This window comes from Candidozyma auris, chromosome 3 (genome assembly GCF_003013715.1).
Source record: "Candidozyma auris chromosome 3, complete sequence".
Classification (NCBI taxonomy): domain Eukaryota; kingdom Fungi; phylum Ascomycota; class Pichiomycetes; order Serinales; family Metschnikowiaceae; genus Candidozyma; species Candidozyma auris.
In genome coordinates, this window is record NC_072814.1 from 1,752,245 (window position 1) to 1,772,296 (window position 20,052).

At 44.4% G+C, this 20,052-nt stretch overlaps 9 protein-coding genes across 9 annotated transcripts; 6 read left to right on the forward strand and 3 right to left on the reverse strand. All coding sequences in view use genetic code 12, as the record gives it.

The window, feature by feature from the left end:
- Positions 1-689: 689 nt before the first annotated feature.
- On the forward strand, positions 690-3,602 carry CJI96_0003423 (uncharacterized protein; the record flags this gene model as incomplete). Its single annotated transcript, XM_054702125.1, has 1 exon — positions 690-3,602. The coding sequence occupies one exon, from the start codon at positions 690-692 to the stop codon at positions 3,600-3,602; it is 2,913 nt and encodes a 970-aa protein (XP_054558100.1).
- Positions 3,603-5,156: 1,554 nt separating this feature from the next.
- CJI96_0003424 (uncharacterized protein) lies at positions 5,157-6,845 on the forward strand (the record flags this gene model as incomplete). Its single annotated transcript, XM_054702126.1, has 1 exon — positions 5,157-6,845. The coding sequence occupies one exon, from the start codon at positions 5,157-5,159 to the stop codon at positions 6,843-6,845; it is 1,689 nt and encodes a 562-aa protein (XP_054558101.1).
- Positions 6,846-7,101: 256 nt separating this feature from the next.
- Positions 7,102-7,665, forward strand: CJI96_0003425 (rRNA-processing protein FCF1; the record flags this gene model as incomplete). The annotated part of the gene is made up of 1 exon (XM_029032741.2): positions 7,102-7,665. The coding sequence occupies one exon, from the start codon at positions 7,102-7,104 to the stop codon at positions 7,663-7,665; it is 564 nt and encodes a 187-aa protein (XP_028893056.1).
- Positions 7,666-12,896: 5,231 nt separating this feature from the next.
- On the forward strand, positions 12,897-13,466 carry CJI96_0003426 (uncharacterized protein; the record flags this gene model as incomplete). The annotated part of the gene is made up of 1 exon (XM_029032738.1): positions 12,897-13,466. The coding sequence occupies one exon, from the start codon at positions 12,897-12,899 to the stop codon at positions 13,464-13,466; it is 570 nt and encodes a 189-aa protein (XP_028893053.1).
- A 203-nt stretch (positions 13,467-13,669) lies between these two features.
- On the reverse strand, positions 13,670-14,257 carry HAM1 (nucleoside triphosphate pyrophosphohydrolase HAM1; the record flags this gene model as incomplete). The annotated part of the gene is made up of 1 exon (XM_029032737.2): positions 13,670-14,257. The coding sequence occupies one exon, from the start codon at positions 14,255-14,257 to the stop codon at positions 13,670-13,672; it is 588 nt and encodes a 195-aa protein (XP_028893052.2).
- Positions 14,258-14,492: 235 nt separating this feature from the next.
- On the reverse strand, positions 14,493-14,867 carry CJI96_0003428 (mitochondrial 37S ribosomal protein mS38; the record flags this gene model as incomplete). The annotated part of the gene is made up of 1 exon (XM_029032736.2): positions 14,493-14,867. One exon carries the CDS (start codon positions 14,865-14,867, stop codon positions 14,493-14,495), a length of 375 nt encoding a protein of 124 aa, XP_028893051.2.
- Positions 14,868-15,354: 487 nt separating this feature from the next.
- CJI96_0003429 (thiamine diphosphokinase) lies at positions 15,355-16,251 on the reverse strand (the record flags this gene model as incomplete). The annotated part of the gene is made up of 1 exon (XM_029032735.2): positions 15,355-16,251. The coding sequence occupies one exon, from the start codon at positions 16,249-16,251 to the stop codon at positions 15,355-15,357; it is 897 nt and encodes a 298-aa protein (XP_028893050.2).
- Positions 16,252-16,599: 348 nt separating this feature from the next.
- CJI96_0003430 (chromatin modification protein) lies at positions 16,600-17,070 on the forward strand (the record flags this gene model as incomplete). Its single annotated transcript, XM_029032734.1, has 1 exon — positions 16,600-17,070. One exon carries the CDS (start codon positions 16,600-16,602, stop codon positions 17,068-17,070), a length of 471 nt encoding a protein of 156 aa, XP_028893049.1.
- A 700-nt stretch (positions 17,071-17,770) lies between these two features.
- BUD7 (exomer complex subunit) lies at positions 17,771-19,985 on the forward strand (the record flags this gene model as incomplete). Its single annotated transcript, XM_029032733.2, has 2 exons — positions 17,771-17,802; positions 17,861-19,985. The coding sequence occupies 2 exons, from the start codon at positions 17,771-17,773 to the stop codon at positions 19,983-19,985; spliced, it is 2,157 nt and encodes a 718-aa protein (XP_028893048.2).
- Positions 19,986-20,052: the final 67 nt, after the last annotated feature.

Sequence of the window (20,052 nt, forward strand, 5' to 3'; positions counted from 1 at the left end):
TTCCCGTGGCTCAATTTTTGCAGATACCGTTTGTTGACGCCCATAGCGTCATGTCATCGCCAACTCGCAGATGGCTCGATACGATTTCGTATTTGTGCATGAGTGAAGCTGTAAGAGCGCGAGCTCCAAAACCGTAGTTCGTTAGCGTCTCTTTAAGTCAGAGGCGGCACGAATGTGGAAGGTACCAGAATGTGGGCTTTCTTGCGCATAAGCATGGACTTTCACTGGATTGCACCAGAAAGCAGTGGAAATTTTGTATCTCAGCGCCAACACACCTGACGATGCATTGAGTGGAACATACAGAAATTTTGAAACTGATGCAAGGGATAGGTGAAAGAGAGTGCGCCCTTGTTAGAAACTTGGTCACAGGCGTTTCGTCGCTTTCTTTTGGAGTTATGATGTCTTCTTTCATAAGGCCAAAGATGTCTGAAATTATGGTTGCACACGTAAACAAGAGATACTTGGTTCTGAAGAAAGTGATGCTTTCGTTCCTACTGCAATATTATTTTATAAAAATATTATTTTATTCACGCTGCAAGCTGATCATCAGGACATGTCGGGTGGTGCAGGGTAACATAGCTATATTGGACCATCAAATGATGAGTAACTTGGTTGGTTGCACTTTGTAAATTGTCTATATAGTAGCACGATGCCGGGATAAAGTTGTTCAAGATCTGCCTCGCCTCACGATGAACACGATACTCATTTTATTTTTATTCTTCTTGGGCATTTCTTATGGAGGACCTCTCGAAGGATGCAAATTCGACAGATCCTACGTAAATGGCTTTGGAACGACCATTTACAACTACACCCTAGGATCTTTGGATGGCTGGCAACCGGGATTTTTTGAAGGCGGCTACGCCAAAGGTGGTGCTTTCGCATACATAGCGAACCTCGACATCACAACTTTTTCATTTACCCCGGACGATCTTGAAATCGTAAATACCTTCGGGATCCGGATGCATCGTTCGAATTTCACCTTTGTATTTGACGGTTACTTCTTGGCGCCAGAGTCTGGTGAATACACCTTTCGGGCAAGAACCATGAACTCGTTGCAATTTCAAATTGGATCCAATGGAAGCTGTTGCGATAATCCCAAAGAACACATGGGCGAGAAGACTATAATGACAATTATGAACAAGCCCGGTGAACATGTTAAATTGGCTGATACAATTAAGTTGAACTTGAAGGCGGGGATGTACTATCCCATCAAATTAGTTTGGTTTAACCAACGAGGAGAGTTTCTTATAGAAACCAAGGTGACGTTTCCTTCGGGCAGACATATCGATATTGCAAAACGCTCCTTCAAAGTCAACAACCATTTTGAGGCGAACCCATCATGTCCGGTTCCGCCTACGTCTTCAAAAACGGTGACTGCGGACGTGCAAACTCCCATCACAACAACAACAACTTGGGATTTTACTCCGGTGGAAATTGTCACGGTTCCCACCGATTATACAGCGGTACACTTGACCAGATCCACATTCACAACAACTTATACCGATGATAAAGGCGCCTTACAAACCGACTCCGGTGTTCTAATCGTTACCACCACTGGTAAATCTATAGTAACCACGACAACCATGTTCCCACATTTGACGAGATCCACATTTACAACATCTTCGATGAATTCTGATGGTTCATGGCAAACTGATTCTGGAGTTGTCATCGTCACTGGATCCGAGGATACATTTGAGACAACGACAACCATGTTCCCACATTTGACGAGATCCACATTTACAACATCTTCGATGAATTCTGATGGTTCATGGCAAACTAATTCTGGAGTTGTCATCGTCACTGGATCCGAGGATACATTTGAGACAACGACAACCATGTTCCCACATTTGACGAGATCAACTTTCACAACCACTGGTACCAACTCCGATGGCGAAGTTGTCACTGATTCTGGTGTGGTCATCGTTACTGGATCCGAGGATTCGTTTGTGACAACGACTACCACGTTCCCCCATTGGACAAGATCCACATTTACAACATCTTCGATGAATTCTGATGGTTCATGGCAAACTGATTCTGGTGTGGTGATTGTTACTGGGTCTGAAGATTCGTTTGAAACAACGACAACCATGTTCCCACATTTGACAAGATCAACCTTCACGACTTCATCAATGAATTCTGACGGCTCATGGCAAACTGATTCTGGTGTGGTCATCGTCACAGGCTCTGAAGACGTCTTCGAAACTACGACAACCATGTTCCCTCACTTGACGAGATCCACATTTACAACATCTTCGATGAATTCTGATGGTTCATGGCAAACTGATTCTGGAGTTGTCATCGTTACTGGATCCGAGGATACATTTGAAACAACGACAACCATGTTCCCACATTTGACGAGATCCACATTTACAACATCTTCGATGAATTCTGATGGTTCATGGCAAACTGATTCTGGAGTTGTCATCGTCACTGGATCCGAGGATACATTTGAGACAACGACAACGATGTTCCCTCACTTGACGAGATCAACTTTCACAACCACTGGTACCAACTCCGATGGCGACGTTGTCACTGATTCTGGTGTGGTGATTGTTACCGGTTCTGATGATTCATTTAAAACAACGACAACCATGTTCCCACATTTGACAAGCTTTTCTTCGTCTTCGACAAAAAGCACAAGAACCCCATGGCATTTTACAAATTCGAGTTCCAAGGTTCCAAGTTCGCAGCCAACGCTAAGCGACACCAGTCTTGTATCTAGCGATAATGACTCCAGAGACCAGGTTACAATGGATTCCACGTCATCAAGCTTCCTGGTGACCAATACCGTGAAAGAAAGTACAGGTATTTCGAGCATTTTTAAGCAATCCTCGTCTATGATTGCATCGCCAGGTTCGACATCAGGAATACTTTCACAGCCCACGTCTGATGGAAATACTCAAACACATCAACCATCGATAACGTCAGCTGAAGCAGAATTTCCCTCCCCACACAGCTCGAAGACGTTGATAGTCACTACTCATGTGAGCGTAAAATCGTCGATGGACATTTTGACAACTGCGGGCCAAAGCTCGAGTACTGGTGATAAGACCACTATAATATCTTCCCTGGTTGATGCCAGCATCGAGACGCAGATGCTGGAGCCGGCAGAACCAACTAATTTGAGGTCCTCAACACAACAGAAAGCTACAGCCAGTGAATCATCGCATGCTGATACTCCAAAAGAGAACACGTTCTCATGGACCCCTTCGACCCTTGATACCACCTACACCACCAGAGACAACCATCTAGGAACTGACACCACACATTCAGCCAAGGCCACCATACCTGCAGCTGACCAGCCCAACGCAACCATGCCAGAAAGTGTAAGTGTTGATAATGTCTATTCTTCACAAGCAGAAGATCAACCTGCTCCAACAACCGAGTCCCTCCAATTGACAGATATTCAGGGCTCAATCACCACAGAGGCGCCTGAAGGCAACGAGAATAACGCCGGCCAAGTGCAAGAGAGCATCAAATCCAGTTCCGTAACGGCTGTTTCCACACCCCTTATCACCACCTACGAGGATGGCGGTAGAAAGGGTTCAGTGAACGCGTTTGCAGGAATATGTGGATTACTTGTGCTGCTCATCTTTTTGTAAATGCAGCCACGGTCCCTTTGTACATCTTATTCAGCTTTAAATATTGTAATATCTCAGCTGTTAGTATAGAGAGAGTAGGCTACAACGGACCCGCGTACGGGAAGAGAGATGAAGAGTTTTGCGCAGGAAACTTTTTGCAGCCATTTCTCGAGGCCTACAAAAGTGGATATTTAAAGAAATTTAGTAAATATGAAGATCAGCACAAGGAGACAGGTAGTAATTGTTTTTTAAAAAAAAAAAATGGTCTGTTCGCCAAACTTTCACTTTCAGAGACCTATGCGTCACTCACAAGCAGTGTCTGGGCATCACTTTGTTGAAAGTAGTTCTCTCTATTGTCGTACTGCCCTCTGTTGCAGATAAATATGAAGATCTTAAAGAGCTTTGTTCATCCACATAATTTATCCTCTCTCAATCTTCTGTTCATTTTTTGCTTTCATAATTTGCACATCAATTTCTGTTATTGCTCTAATTCTGCAGTAAAATTACAGAATAGTGTGGCAACGTAAACCACAATCAAGAGTAAACCAATATAGTAAACTGACAATTTAAGTCAAAGTTCTGGAACACAATACAGATAGTGAGTAAAGCATACCTTCTTCTTTACTTTGATGTTTGCTCCCGGTAGAGAAGCACTACCAGTCACTCAGCAGACAGTTATACACAGTAAGGTGGATAAAAGCTGCCACTTGAAACCCTGGACCCAGCATTGCAAAAGCCTCAAAAGCCACTAAGGTCTACTGTGACAAGTCAATATTTTCAAGTACGCCTCAAAAATTTTCATATCTGCCATGGGTGTTCAGATTGCAAAGCAATCTCCAGCCGTTCTTCAAGTCTTTTCCCGATACAATCTTCTACACACGAAATCACTACATAACCAATCAATGATCGAACAATCTATCCATTCATAAATGTCAGATTTTCACTTGCAACCAAACAGCATCTAGAATTTGTCATAACTCACTTTATTGTCGCCAACGGGGGGAGGTTTTGGCTAAGACCTCAAGCCTCTGTCGTAAATCGCGGTCCAACGCGGCTTCTCTGCGAGCCAAATGGCTGGCGCCAGGCCCACAAAAAATAAATACCATTCAATTACATCGAAACGAGATAGCCTCAGAATCTGAATCAGTGAGATTTTCAGCCTTCACTGGCAAAATTGTTCAAGCCCAACTCTACTCCAAGAAAACCATTTCCTTTGTCACTTTGGCGATTTCTTCGTCGTCCTACCTATTTCCTGTCTTGGCCAGGGCGACTCGTTTTGTCCTGGTGCTCGCGCCGGATTCGTCGCTGGAGCCATTCTTTTGGGCGCGATTCGGTGCCAATTGCCTGTGTCTTGGTGCTTTTTTGGCGCCTGCTGGACAATCTCGCTTTTTTCTTCGCACCCCGATCGCCTATATGTCTGCCGAACGTGAGAGCCTTGGCCCCGGTTTCTCGGACTGGAGGGGCTAGTGCGAAAACACAATCAAAAGTGAAGCCTTTTCATTTCATCGGCCCCCTATAGGTGATTTTCTACACGTCCTGCTGGAACTCAAAATTTAAGCTACACCCCTGTTTTCCATGTCCATCAAGTCGACGTTGGGCTCGCTAGTGCGCAACCGCAAGGTGCTTTTCCTTTTGTTTGTGGGGCTCTTCTTCACTGTCTCTGTCCACACATTACACGGCCAGGGCATCACCGTCCAGTACAAGGAGATTCTGCCTCACAACCAGGTACTCACGTACGCTCCCATTTCCCAGACGATCGCTGATAACTACTTAGTCACCGATGTCCAGATCCGCAAGTGCATGAAGGGCTTTTCGTGTCTGGCGCCCAAGCCGTCCTCATCTAAGAGTACGTGGCACAAGATCGACACCAAGTTGAACTTACACGAGATTTCCTTTTCTTCTTACAATTACTATATGTATGTGGAGAAGACCCACGGGCCAGACGCGTCTGTTTTCGTCACCGACGTGCAATTCAACCCGAGTGACAAGGCTCCCAACGACAAAAACAAGTGGAAAAAGCACAAGGTCACCAGCAACCTTTACGTATGGATCAACTACATGGAGCAACCAGACTTTGAGACTCCTTATATTCGTGATGTCAACTTGCTTTTTGGAACTCACGACATGAAGGACACCAGAGAACACTGGAAGTTCAACCCGGCACCCATTGCATTGCCCATGAAACAGTCTGTACAACCTCATGCTTCGCTCTTGGCAATCTCTGTGAATGACGAGATGCCAATCATCAATTCGGCAACGGAATTTGAGAGCATTCTCAAAAAGAATAGCTTGATAACCACGAGGGAGCCAAAATTCAAGATTGCCCAACTCAGTGATTTGCATATTGGTCTGGACCAAGGTAGGTGTTTTGGCGAGGAATGTAAGTTTGATAGCGGAACATTGGACTTCATCAGCCTGGCGCTTGAAAGCGAAGGCGATATCAAGTTGGTGGTCATTACTGGCGACTTGATTGACATTGAGCGCGTGAAGCATATTGATTCTGCAGTGTTGAAGGCGTTGTCGCCAATCTTGGCTCTCAAGATCCCCTTTGTCTTCACATTTGGTGACTCTGACTGGGATTGGAACAACTATCACACCAAAATCAACATCTTGAACTTTGTGTCCAGCTTGCCAAATTGCTACAACAAGGATGTCTCTCAGGCGGATCACCGCATGCACGGGTTGACCAACTACAACATCAAGGTGTACCGTGAACCGCCAGCTTCAGATGACAACAAGTATGACTACAACAAACTCGATCTCGGAAATCCAGATGCCATCGTGACAGTGTTGGACTCTGAATTCGCCGAGGTTGACGCTACTCAGAGCAACTTCATGTACAGAGTTACACTGCACTTATCACCTGACATGAACCACAGGCTATTGTTCTTTCACTACCCGCTCCCCAACTTCCGCCCAGACAAGCAGTTCAAGCTCATCGGCTCATACAACGAGAAACATAAACTCGAGACTCCTACAGACAGGAAGTTCCTCATAGATGCTATTGACTGTGGCTACAAGGCGATTTCCGTCGGCCATGAGCATGAGAACGACGCATGTATATGGAAGACGGAGCTGAACAAGGACGTGTTGCTCTGCTACAGTGGTATTGCCGGCGAGTCCGGTATCACGAAACTCGAAAAAGATTTTTCTAGAAGATTCAGAATCTTCCAGATCGACTTCGACAACAACAACATCTTAAGTTGGAAGAGAACCGCAAAGGAACCCTTTGACCCACAAGCTATCTGGCCCCTTGGGCAGTAAGGAGGCTGTGACTTGGTGTTGTAATTTCTGATTATGATGTACTCTGTGATGTACTATATGTGCAGCTTATGTATAATATATTCGTGCTGTCAGCAAACATTAAAAAAGGCATATTCAGGCTGATCTATTTTCTTTCTCACTGCCATGTCTGTATCGCAGTGAGCTTTTGCAGCCATAGTGTGTGGTACACTACCGTAGATCAGATATCGAGCGATGAGATGACTTGGGAAACTAAAACTACCAAAACCGCCAAAACATGGGAAAGGCAAAGAAAACAAGAAAAGTGTCGCTCATGAAGCGGGCTTTAAAAGCAAATGATCCTAAATTACAAAAAGAAAAGCCAAAGCAGAAAAAAGACGACCCTGAACTCACAAAGCAAGTGCCTCAAGTTAGCAGTGCCCTCTTCTTCCAGTACAACGAAGCCATAAAACCCCCATACCAAATTCTTTTAGATACAAACTTTTTCAATTTTTCTATCCAAAAGAAAATCGACATTGTGCGTGGTCTCATGGATTGTTTGTACGCAAAGTGCATACCTATAGTCACAGACTGTGTGATGGCAGAGTTGGAGAAGTTGGGGCCAAAGTATCGTATTGCGTTGAAGCTTGCAAAAGACCCTAGAATCAAAAGATTGAGCTGCTCACACGGAGGTACTTATGCCGATGACTGTTTGGTCAACAGAGTGATGCAGCACAAATGTTATATTGTGGCTACGAATGATGCGGATTTGAAAAGAAGAATAAGAAAGATCCCCGGTATTCCAATCATGGGTGTTGGTGCACATTCGTATGTCATTGAGAGATTACCCGATGTCTTCTAGTGGAGTAGTATCTGTTCACTTTTTGGGAGACTAATAGAATGGTAATTTGGAGTCGATTGCCTCACCTATACACACTTCAGAGCCGGAGGCGACTGAATGATGTATGAACTTTGCATTGTAACGAAGAATATTAGCTACATATGGTTTTGAGGTGCAAGGACTTGCAACCGTCTTGGAAAGGTTACCTTTTAATTGGGCTGGAACCCAGAACCGGTCATCTTCCACATCTGTTTTATCTGAATAGGCACTGTCCTTCACTTTTAGGTGGCCCATCTGCTCTTCATGTGCGATGTGGCGAGAAAATGGGTATTCAGAGAATAGATGTTGATTTGGCTCTTTGCCATCTGCCTTGCTGTCTTTCCGGACTACGATAAACCGCCAGGCCACACATATCTCATGTGCTTCCTACTAAAGAACGATAGCACCTAGGTTCAACTGTCAGAATTTAGGCTCTCATCACTCAACATATACATAGAATGGGACTATAAATACTTCAGGCCCTCTGGATTCTAATATTGCATGCTTCCATAACGGTATCTAAATTGACCACAAAAAGTGTCCAGTTCCTCTATACGTTCCTAAGGTTCACTTGTTGACACTATGCTTTCTCTAATCCCCGATTCGTGGAGCATTTTGAGTCTACGAGATAGAGAATTCTTCACTGAAAGCTAAGTGAATCATGGAGAAAAGGCAACTATTTTACAAAAGAGACATTCAAGTATCCTCACACAAAATTACCCGAAAAATCGATATCCTTAGAAAACATTGAGATTGAAAGGTCTGTAGCAGTAGCAAATAGGATTGCAACCTCATCAAAAGATGGCATCCAAGTCGCTAGTCTCATACTTCTTTAATTGAAATTTAAAGTTATCCCCGATATTCCTTTCACAAAAACTTTGAAAAACTTGTAAACTGATGATAGCATGTTGCTGCACCTGAGTGTCTACAGAACATTGTTGGACAGCATCGATTTAAGAATACAAAGGCAGAAGCCCATTAACTAGACAAGCGATCCACTTATTATAACAAGGTATTAGCCGATGCTTACAACAACAAAGCAGCAGCACCAACAGCGGCCAAACCGGCACCGACAGCGCCAGCACCAAGTGGAGCGGCAGCGGCACCAGAGCCGGAGGAGGAGGAGGAGTCGTTAGCAGCCTGGACGGAAACGGCAACAACAGCGGCAGCGGCGATTTTGGAGAATTGCATTATTAATTGGTTTTGGGATGTAGAGAAATATAACTACATGAAGCAAGGGGTACAGGGGGTTCTTATACTTCTGCGGTAGGGCTGAGCAAACGATGAATTAGCTCAAGTGCACCAAATGGGAAGGTGAAGAAGTCCCAAACAGGGCAACACACACAGGGCCCTGAGCAAGTAGAACCCCGTGCTTACCTCGGGCCACGCCAGGCGACCTATACCGGTTTAGCACTTGTCGCATGGACGTTTTCTACAACCAGAGCAGCAATTGAGATTCATGAGAAGAAGCACAACAGTTCTATAGATATATTTCTGAGGTCTTGTCAATAACCTCTTAGCGAGGAAAATACTAACATTTCCAGTGCTAGTGAATCTGTGCTCGTCGCTTCGTTGAGCCGCTCGTAGCGATTGGGGCTTGCGCTCGTTATTGCTGTCACCGCCAGGGCACAAATCACACAAAACCCCAACGACTCAACTGTTGCTACATTGGAGCCGGCAGTGCTAATGATGACTCTGGGCAGCATGAAGGGCATGTGAAAACCAAAAAAAAATCAAGACAGATAGCGGGTATTCACATCGGAGGAGAGATTTGCGCCTTAGACAAGTAGCTTGTCATGAACCTCGCTTGTGTCGATTGCACATGCATTGCTATGTCATCAAGTTTTAAAGTATCATCAGCTGTCTCTTTTTGGTAAAGCATTCTCATGGAGAGCAAATGCCGCCCATTTGGGCCACAGCAACACTGCGTAGGTGCAGTTGCTCGGGCCTCACGAATAATCCGTCTTTGTCATGAAGGACTGAAATTCAATGCAACGTGTGACAAGTTGCTTGCTGAAGGTGAAACCCTGCTCTAATTCTTATGTGCCTCGTGCCTGGTGCCTGCCGAGCGTTGTCCTGTAATATTTGCTGTGTATTGCTTGTTTGCTAGTGGCTGTATTGACTGCAATAGTGGCTTCGCCTGAAGAGCTTCTTCCCTCGCATCATCAATTGTTCTTATGCGTTTGATGTGGCGTAGACAAGAGATCTCAAAAAGCGTTTTGTGAAAATATAAGATTGTGATCGGCAAACAGGTTACGTTTATCAAAGAAGGCTGTGAGTAGAACTCTTAAAGTGCTCTAGTCAATAATAAAGCAAAGAATCTTGTGTCTGTTGCTACAAACTAGCTTTCTTAGCTCATAGTGCTGTACTAGCTGGGAATTTTGCACCCGAATTGAACATCTGCGATAGCCCATGATACTGTGTTCGACACTGTACTTGCTGTAGCCACCGGCTGCCCTTCGGTTGCTCTAATTTGATGGCCCGATAGATTATGAAGTTTAGCCTTGCCACGGCGATATTCAAGTTGCTTGTGAGTGTACCTTGGTGTAGAGCGGATGGCATGCTGCTGCCATCAACAGGTAAGGAAAAAATTTGTTACAGAGCTCTTGGATACAATCTACATTCTGTTGAGATTCATTATGTTTGTCAATGGTTATTGTCCGCATGCTTATTTGATTGCGAAGTATTAAACAACTTCTTAGCTATAGGCCATGGCTGATTTGACCTCGATTATAAACGGGTCAGAAGCTATAATTGTCAATTTTCTAGTTGATTTCTTCCTTGAATTGCAAACAGCCCAAGCACCATAATCAACTTGATTTTCTCCGGCTGCTTCTGTGTGGGTTCTTGACCTCTCAAGGCCCTCAGAAACCATTTTGGTAAATAAGAGAGCTTATATCATCAACTATAGCGCATTGGAAACTTCATCCAATAATATATCCTGGTGTATTTGCAATGTAGGAGTATTATCAAATCCGTTTCAGCCATGTCGCAGCTCCACTTTGGCTGGGCAGAGGACCATCCGCAAAGCAAAATATCAGCACAATTTAAGTGAAAGAGGACTTCAGAAAAAAACAGCTCTTATCTTCCCTAAAGGATTTTATGAGTGTTTTATTCTTTGTCCCGTGGGATTCTCACGATTTCGCAGCCAAAAGGACTATCCCCAGCTCAAGACCATCAAAGTTGGAACGCCATAACCAAGCAGTCTACATATTGGAGCATCAGAAGCGTTTCAATAAACTACACTTAAAACATGAATTTTCATCTGCTATCTTTTAATGCCCATGCTGTATCTGCGCCCCTCCTCGAGGAGGTTTTGGATTGGCTGCAAAATTGAGAGTCCTCTTTAAAGTCGGCCTGCGCCCACCGAAATTGCATTCACACAATTTCACACATGACTTTGAAGAATATCAAAAGAAGCGTTTCTGGATGGAGTCTAAATAAAGACTTGGAAGGTCAAGACCTTACACCTATGGATGTGCATTTCCCACGAGCTAATTGTCCGGATGATGGGAGCTTCGTGGAATATCACCTGGTCTTATCGGCTCCACATACACCTCGAATTCCAAAAACACCAAAGAGTTGTTCAGATAAATTTTCATTAAACAGTCCAGATTCACCTACCATCACCTTACTCGAAGAGCACCAATCGCCGGTGGACATCAACAGAAATCTGGCGTATATTCCTAAGAAGAGAGCACCTGTTCCACCCAAAGACTTGGTGCCGTCGATGAATAATCAGGAAGTGAAGGGAAACAAATCTGCAAAGAATCTTCTCGATAAAAAGAGACAAAAGATGAAGAACTTATTTAGAAGCCTCACTATTTCACCAGGCAAGACACTCTTCACTCAAAAGGCAATGGATGCCATCAAGTCGTCACACAGGCGTGCTTCATTTGCAAAGGCTTGTAAAACCAAAGCAGTGGAAGGAGGTAAAAGATTCAAAAAGTTTGGGCACCGTTTGATCTCAGAGGGTGAGGAATGTGAGATAGAAGAACAGGAAGGGGGAGCTTTTGAATCCAAGTTACGTGAGGAACTAAAAATATCTTCCGACTTTGAGATGACACAGTGTCTTCCATCTTGTGAAGCAAGGGTCTCAAGTAAGCATCGTCAATCTGAAGGCACACTTCCTACCTCTGATAGTGCCCACTCCTTCAACAAGCACACTCTGTAAGTGTCAGACAGTCGGAAAGGCCGTGAATCTCTCCATTTGACCAAATCACATTTTGGAGCCCCTATTTTCCTACCTTCCGTGGGGAAGAAGCAGAGGAGTATTTCAAAATCTGATGGTTACGACGCCGACGAACTGGATGAGAGCACCAACTTCTCCGATGCTCTCTCTTGGACAGAGGAAAATGATTTGGGAATCGAAGTTTAAGCAAAAGGCAGGTTTGAAATAACAGCTCAAAGAAATGTTGAGATGGTAACGCAAACATCTCAGAGCCGGTATTTTAGAATGAACTGCAACCACTGAAGAAAGCTATCAACGATATGAGCGTGTAGTAGGGTGAATTGAAGGATTGGAATCTTCTTATATCCAAGTTTGTAGAGTGTCGGTGGCAAGTATCGTGGGACAATTGATGACTGCTCGTATGGTGAAAATGATGAATGCTCGTATGGCGAAAATTGCGTTCATCACTGAAGTTCTCGTACTACCGGTTTATACGGCAGGTGTTAAGTGGGCCTGCCTTCACTTCTCTTATTTGCAACCAGCAAAAAAGGCCCACAAAAACTCAAAAAAAATCAAAATTTCAACATTGGTATCGTTTCAAACCTTCTGTTAGAAAGCCAGCTTCGCGTTTCACTCAAGATGGCGTTTGTGTTGGCAGGTGGCTAAGTTTGATGTATCTATAGATAAGAACCACCTTTATCGAGGATTTCGCAGCCATTGGTGACGATATCGAGCAAATGATCGATAGACGATAGTGCGTGCAGGTCGGGGCCAAACTTGGCAAAACCACAAGGTGAAGCTTGACATTTTATTTCTTTTGCTAAGGAAGTCAAACACTTAGGTTCGTCAGATCGATTTTTTAAGTCAAGCTGGTAGTAGGTCTTTCACAATACTTACTCTGATAGCTACACCTGAGAGTCACGTGCAATCCCTGGACGCCTCAGCGGTTTTTTGATAGTGTGGAGAAACAATACCGACTTCCACGCATACAGTAAAACCCCACCAACACATCTTCAAAATCACCGAGTATCCCAATTTTCTCATGGTTTCTACAGGCAGAGGCGGCGCAGGTAATATCATGTCGGACAAGGAGTCCGAACTAGCCCAGGTTCAGAGTCATCAGAAGCACTTGGAACATCAGAGAGAAGCCAAAGATCACCAGCACGAACACGAAAGAGAGGGTCGCTCAGGAGAAAAACAGGTTTACTACTCGACAGGACGTGGAGGTGCAGGTAACATGAAGAGATCTTCGTCGATCCCATCTCCTAAGCTTGTGCCCCAGGGCAGCAACACCCCAGCAATTACACAGAATAAATTCACTACTGGCAGAGGCGGCTACGGAAACATGGTGGAAAACGAGGACCCAGAGCTCACGCGGAAGCTTCAGGACGTGGACGGTAAAAAGACCAAAGATGAAGACTTGCATGCTGTGTCGTCGACAAAGTCCTTTTCCGTTGGCCGTGGAGGGTTTGGCAATGTTGTTTCTGCTGACAACAGCTCGGGGCTGGGCAGCAACTCGAATAACTTATACACGGTGGTGAGCCAAGGGTCCAAACACCACGAGAAGAAGAAGGGGTTGATGCAGAAGGTAAAGGGCCTCTTTGGGGCATAAGCTGGTCTGGCATGCTGGTGTTAAGACATTGAGTGAGAGTTCTTGATAGATGCGCTTGGGCTAGCACATTGCACCGAGTATACAGAACGTGCTAGTGTAAAGTGCATTGCTCAGACTAGTACAACTAGGACACTACATAGATAATGTATAATGACGATGGTATTTGGTGATACTGCTCTATGCAAACTAGTAACTCTATATCTTTACTCTTGACTTTTGAGAAACTCTCTCAACTTGTCCAACGCCCTAAACCTATGGGAAATTGTATTCTTCAAGCTCTTATCCATTTCAGCATACGTCTCGTTGAATCCCTCTGGCTCAAACACTGAGTCCCAACCAAAATCCGTAGGTCCCCTGCTGTCGACGATCTTACCCTTAGTGATGCCCTGAAACAACTTGACTTCACTCTCCGGACCTTCACAGTAGCCAAATGTGCACACTGCCTTTGCTCCCTTATCTTCAAACTTGTAAAGCATGTCTACAAGTCCTTGAAGTCCTATGGCTTTCAAAAACCACTTAATGTACGGCCCAGGCAAGTCATTCATGGCATTGAATGCAAGACACGTGTCTTCCACCAAAACAGCGCCATTGACCTGCCTGGCTGCCTCTTTGGCTTTGTGAATGGTGACAGTTTCAATGGTGCCTTGAACTTCATCGAGATCAAGAGACTTATTGACAACGGTGAAATTACCTACTTTGGATCCTTCAGGTTTAGGCTGGCCGCCCAAAATGGCAATCACTTCTTTAAGCTTGTTGCTGTTGCCGGTGACGAAAGTGATCGTTTTGCTCATGGTGATGATATCTTCTGGCAGTAGTAAAAATTCGCACCCAATAGACATGTGTAGTAATAGAAGAAAACAAAGTACGTAATTCCAAGAGGAGCGAAAATTCAATGATTTGAGTGATTAAGCTGTTCTGTCTACATCATCGGCTGTTCTCTGCTTTTCTTTTTCAAGGTTCATTCTGAACATCGTATGTTATATGTACATGGTGTATGCTGACTGGTGGGAAGCTGTATCTCTATGCTTAGTCCTTTACTTTGCCCAACCTCTTCAACAAAGATCTGGCCGCTCTCCGTCTCTTCCTCAACTTATGCTTCTTCATCTTGAGCTTTCTCTTTCTCTTTGTTGAGTCCAAAAACACGGTATTGTCCGTGACAGAGCTATCCTCCTGTGCTTGCTGCTCCCAGGCGTCCTGGGGCAACTCGTGTGTAACAGTTTGTAGGAGACCATACGGAACTCGATTATGCGGAAGCTGAACAACGTCTATGCTGCCAAAGATTGTAGCTCTGGTAAATGGTGGTGGAACAAGTGTTTGCGTTCTAGAAACCGAGGCAAGCGTTCTGACGCCAATGCCACGCAAAAGCGTGGAAACCAGCCTGAACTGCTTTATTCTGAACATGATGAAATGGCTAAAGATATCCTTTTCTTTATTATTGTGGTTGCAAGCACCAAGTCAAGATGTTGAGGTTCTATTGGTTTTTTCCTAATTTTTTTAAGACTCTAGCGCACATCTGTACACCACCGTAGAGTTGTAGTATACTTACACCAGAAGGGAAGTAAACTGGGAGATGGAATTTTTGAAGAAGCGGAAGTGCTATTTTCAATTGAATAGTCTCAGTGACTCTAGTTTCATCAGAGGTTTCTTTAGCGGCTTGTGGCACCGCCCTTTAAATGCTCTCTCGATGGAGAAAATGGCTGCAAAATGCAATGTTCAATATCTATAGTCGCAGGTGAGATCAGGGTGGATAGCAAAAAGGAGGAGTAAGCGTTGAAGAACCTGTCGTCATCAAGGCTAAGATTGTCAGAGTTCAGATTCGTGCCTCAGATGACGAAAGAAACACCTAAAGCAAGACCGAAAGCAGCTTCTATCACCACCTCACCACGACTCAAGTACCTTTAGCTTTCGACGAGATCTCAACGTTAATGACTATGTTGTCAGAAGTGTTCACAATAAAGCCAGTGGTGCCTGCAACACCATTACTGGTGGAAACGTTACCTCCTACCTGACTTACCCAATTCTCCACATCGTACTTTAATCCCTTGGTGTTCAAGACTACCCTATTACCAAATGGCAAGAGTCCTAATTTTGGGACGGGCTCTATATTGTTGAACAATTTTTTACTCTCGTACTTCACATACGTAGTACCAGCAGGGACAAGGAAGACGAGGTCCGACTCGGAAACGAAGAAAAGTCGTATATGCGAATGGTCGGAGGCCAATGCATAAAGCTGACTTATTGAGTGAAAAGTCTGGTCAAACCTTCCGCCAATGCCTCCTGCCACGTACGCAGTGAACGGCACACCTTCATCGTAATTTCCTACCAACTGAGAAATGCCATCATCCTCGTTGATAGGCTTATAGAGCTTCTCCTTTCCCCCTGAGTGCACCAAAATAGCCACTTCTATAGCCTTCATGAAATCAGTGGAATACTGTGTGTATTGTGGCAAGATAATAGTGCCGTTCCGCTGGTAGTACTGTTTCACTTCTTCCCTGAGGGAGTCGAGATCACCCACTATAAATTCTGGAATGTACCTGTCTCTTTCAGCGTCATTCAAAAAGCTATAGTATAATCTGTTGGCACCGCCGTCTGCACAAATGTGCACCGATGTGCAATTCCACAATTTATGTATTGGTAGCGAGCCGATGGGAGTGTTGAGAATGATAAGTACGGTGTTGCCCTCAATGGAGCCAGAATAAAAGCGAAAGGGCTCCAATGTTAAATGCACATTCTGCGGCTCCGCCACTTCATAGTCGTCGGGCCTTTCAACCACCACTTCTTCCATAGTTGTAGTCGTCAAGAGATAACAGGTGATTGCGAATTCTATGTGGCTACCGCAAGTGGGTTTATGGCTTAACCCTGCAGGTACCACTTACTTACTGTGTCCACACACACCTGCTTACATGAGGCAGAGTAGAGAAGAAAGCATCAAATTGTTGCACAGAGGCACATATTTGTGTGAAAAAGAATTAAGCTGTATCCAACTTGGAGAATTCGTCGTTGTTTCTACGCCAAACTCTACAGCGATATTACTTACCAGTTCATCAGACGTCACATGACCTGCGGCACGAGCGAGAAAACCTCCTAACATTGCAAACTACAACAACTAGCACTAGCCTCTCCACATATCACCATGTCTGCCTCAGGAACGACAGATTCTTCGGAGACCCCAGTAATCCCCAGAGACGTGAGGCTTCTTCATCTCATTTTTGCCACTCAAGGTATCCAAAATTACCAAGATCATGTGCCCCTACAGTTGATGGACTTTGCCCACAGATACACAACGTCAGTTCTCAAAGACGCTGTTATGTACAATGACCACGCAAAGAATGCCATGAATACGACAAGCTCAACGAGCACAGTTAATACTGACGACATCAGATTGGCGATTGCAGCAAGAACAAACTATCAATTTAAGCCAACGCCTCCAAAGGAGCTCTTGTTAGAGTTGGCCCACGAAAGAAATGCAAAACCTCTTCCGCCGGTTATTCCCAAATGGGGGCTCAATTTGCCGCCAGAGAAGTACTGTCTCACTGCTAGAGACTGGGAGAGCCTTGAGGAAGAAGCCGCCGACAGCGAGAGTCTGAAAAGGAGAAAGCAATAAGGGCAATGTGAATAGACTGAGTACGAGCATTTTCGATCAAACGGCAAGAAAATAGGCGTGATTGATCAAGCGAACTGTTCTCTCTGCCACGCACCGAGATCCCATTGTACCACATGAGACTGCTAGTGCTAAACTGGAATGGTCCATTCAACGGACAAAGTAAACAAGGGCGACACTGAACCTGAGGCTTTGGAGAATCGATGAAATATAGCGCTATTTGGTAGCCTGCGAGACTAGTTCAGGTTTGCAGTATGAAAGAAGTAATAACCTAAAAGAAGAAGAAGGAAGAGGAGAAGAAGAAGAAGAAGAATCTGATGTGAAGTGAATGGTGTCATGGTAATGTATCAATTGATAATGGCTTTCGAGAACAATTGTTTAATTCTCTTCAGAACACTTATTCAATCTGCCGGTCACAACGACCGAAATTGGTGAGTGTGTACGAACTAAAGACTTCGTATGTGCCACCCAGGCTCACACACCAATTCCACCTCATATGAATAGTTTCAGTAGACCCTTTCCAGATCAAAAATATATAACAGAAGTCATTTACCCTAGATGGCTCCCAAGTATTTTGCAGCTCTCTGATATCACCTGCACACAACACCCAGCCCCAGCCTTTTGCTTGGTCCCTCCAGACCAGTGCTATTTCTCAACACCTGTTTATAACTTACCATCTTCAACTTAAGTGCCCCATTGCAACATGCTCCAAAAGTCGTTGGCCTCCATCCCTGAGTATGTGACATGCAATTGAATTCATCCCTTTCAATTTACTTTTATACTAACATTGCAGAGCCAAGGAGGAGTACTTGGGCTCCTCGGTGATTGAAAGAACCAGCCGTTTAATTGGACTTTCTGACCTTGGTCCAGCTGATCTCTGCAATATACACAAACAAGGGGTCAATCTGAAAAAGCCTGAGTTCGGCACGTTTTTGTATTTCACGGGAGTTGACACTTCAAATTCAGCGTCGATCGCTGCCCATTTGCAGGGACTAGCCACGTTGATGTCTTCCAAAGCCCAATACTGGTTTGGCGAGAAAAAACACTTCAAGGTGCCAGAATTGACATACTGTACTTACAATGCGTTTTCGAGAGTTGACATGAGAGTGACTGTGCATATTCCAGGCAAATTCCAAAGCTCAGTGGTGAACCATGAAGGCAAGCTTATCCATGAGAATTTATCGGAGGAGGCCTTGGACAGATTGTGGCTCGAAACGTTTGTGTGCTCTATTGTCAGATGTATGCTTGACAGTGAAGAAGATGATACGAACAAGTTTGGAAGTTTGGTGGAAATCCGTAGGGAAAACCCATTTGATCTTGGTGTTGTGTCTCAGGAACTTTTGGCCAACTTCGTGGCTGGTTTCGAGAAACTCTTCTGGGAGGGTCCTAAGTTGGGATGTGGCGTAGACTTGCCTTCGCCGACGTTGATTTCTAACTACCTCGTTGACGGTTTCCTCAAATGTATTGAATTGACCCAGAGCTTCGACATGGCATTAGACGTGTTGAAAAGACTAGAGGAGAAGGAACCTTCTGTCGCAACTTTGATTGCTAAGTTGTTGCTTTTGAAAGATGAGGAGGTCAAGGCCATTCAAATCATGAATGATGCTATTCAGAGAGACGAAAGAGACTCCGAGTTGTTACTCTTGCAGGCGCAGTTCCTTATGGACAAACGCAGATACGACTTGGCGCTTCACTTGGCCAGACAGGCTGTCAAGTCGTCTCCTTCTGATTTCAAAACGTGGGCTTTGTTGGTGAAGGTATACACAAAGCTCAACGACTTTGAAAATGCTCTTTTAACGTTAAATTCGTGTCCAATGAACTCTCATAAAGATGTTTTCACTTTAAAAAGAATTGTCGCTTTGAAAGGTGCTGGTGAAGAATTGCACTTGCCTCTGCCGGTGGACGTTTTTTTGGATGAGGTTTCCAACTTACAAAGTACCTCTGTTGCTGCGGAGCAAAGGAATCTCGATAGCCTGCTTGCACATTTGCCTGCAGCAAACTTGAAGTCCACCTTCGCCAAAGCCTATGATCTTCTTACAGAGATTGTCATCAAGACTGGCTGGGAAGCGTTGTTGAAACATCGTGCTAAAGTATTTGTCATGGAGGAAGAGTATCGAAAAGATAGAAGTAGCAATAGTGCTGCTCACACAAGAACAACGTCTCAAGTAAATGTTCCAGAGCAAGACGATGAAAATGCATCTACTGAAGAAAACGACGGCTCCTCAACTATGGCTGTAAAGCTGCCTAAGAAGGAGATAAACGGATCGACTGACAATGATAGCGTGCTAGAAAATGAATTCAGAAAGAAGAGACTTTGTGAGAGATGGCTAGATAATTTATTCATGCTATTATATGAGGACTTGAGAGTTTACACGATGTGGCAAGCCGAATATGTGCACTTTCAGGCCCAGCAAATGGAGTACAAGAAAACAACTTTAGAGTGGGAAATTTTAGGCCTGATTGCGTTCAGGCTCAAGCATTACAAAGAAGGCTCTATTGCATTTTCTAATGCCCTATCCGGTCGGTTTTCGTCGAAGGCGCAGAGACAGATGTTGAAGTACTATGAAATGGAGAGGAGCAAGATCATATCCAAAAACTCCAACCCAGAGGCCCCATCATCTGGAGCACACAATTACGCGAAGACGATAAACCAATTGAACGAGAAGATTCTAGAGTGTTGCATTAAGCTTTTGGTTTGGAACCACAGATGGTATAACGACTTTTCGCCCGATTTAATATCTACTATCTGCGACTTGATCGCTAAAGAAGGCTTGATCAAAATCCAGTCGCTAGTTCAAGCTGTGTATTCCAACAATATCAACCACAGCGAGGGATTGGCAAACCATGGTGTTACAGACATGATGGATGATATTTTTAAATTCTGCAAAGAGTATAATGTCAGTGGTGCTGACAATTAGCGAGAGAATCTCGGAGTTCAGTGAGACTCTCCTGAGAGGACATGTCAAATTAGCGCATTGATTTCAC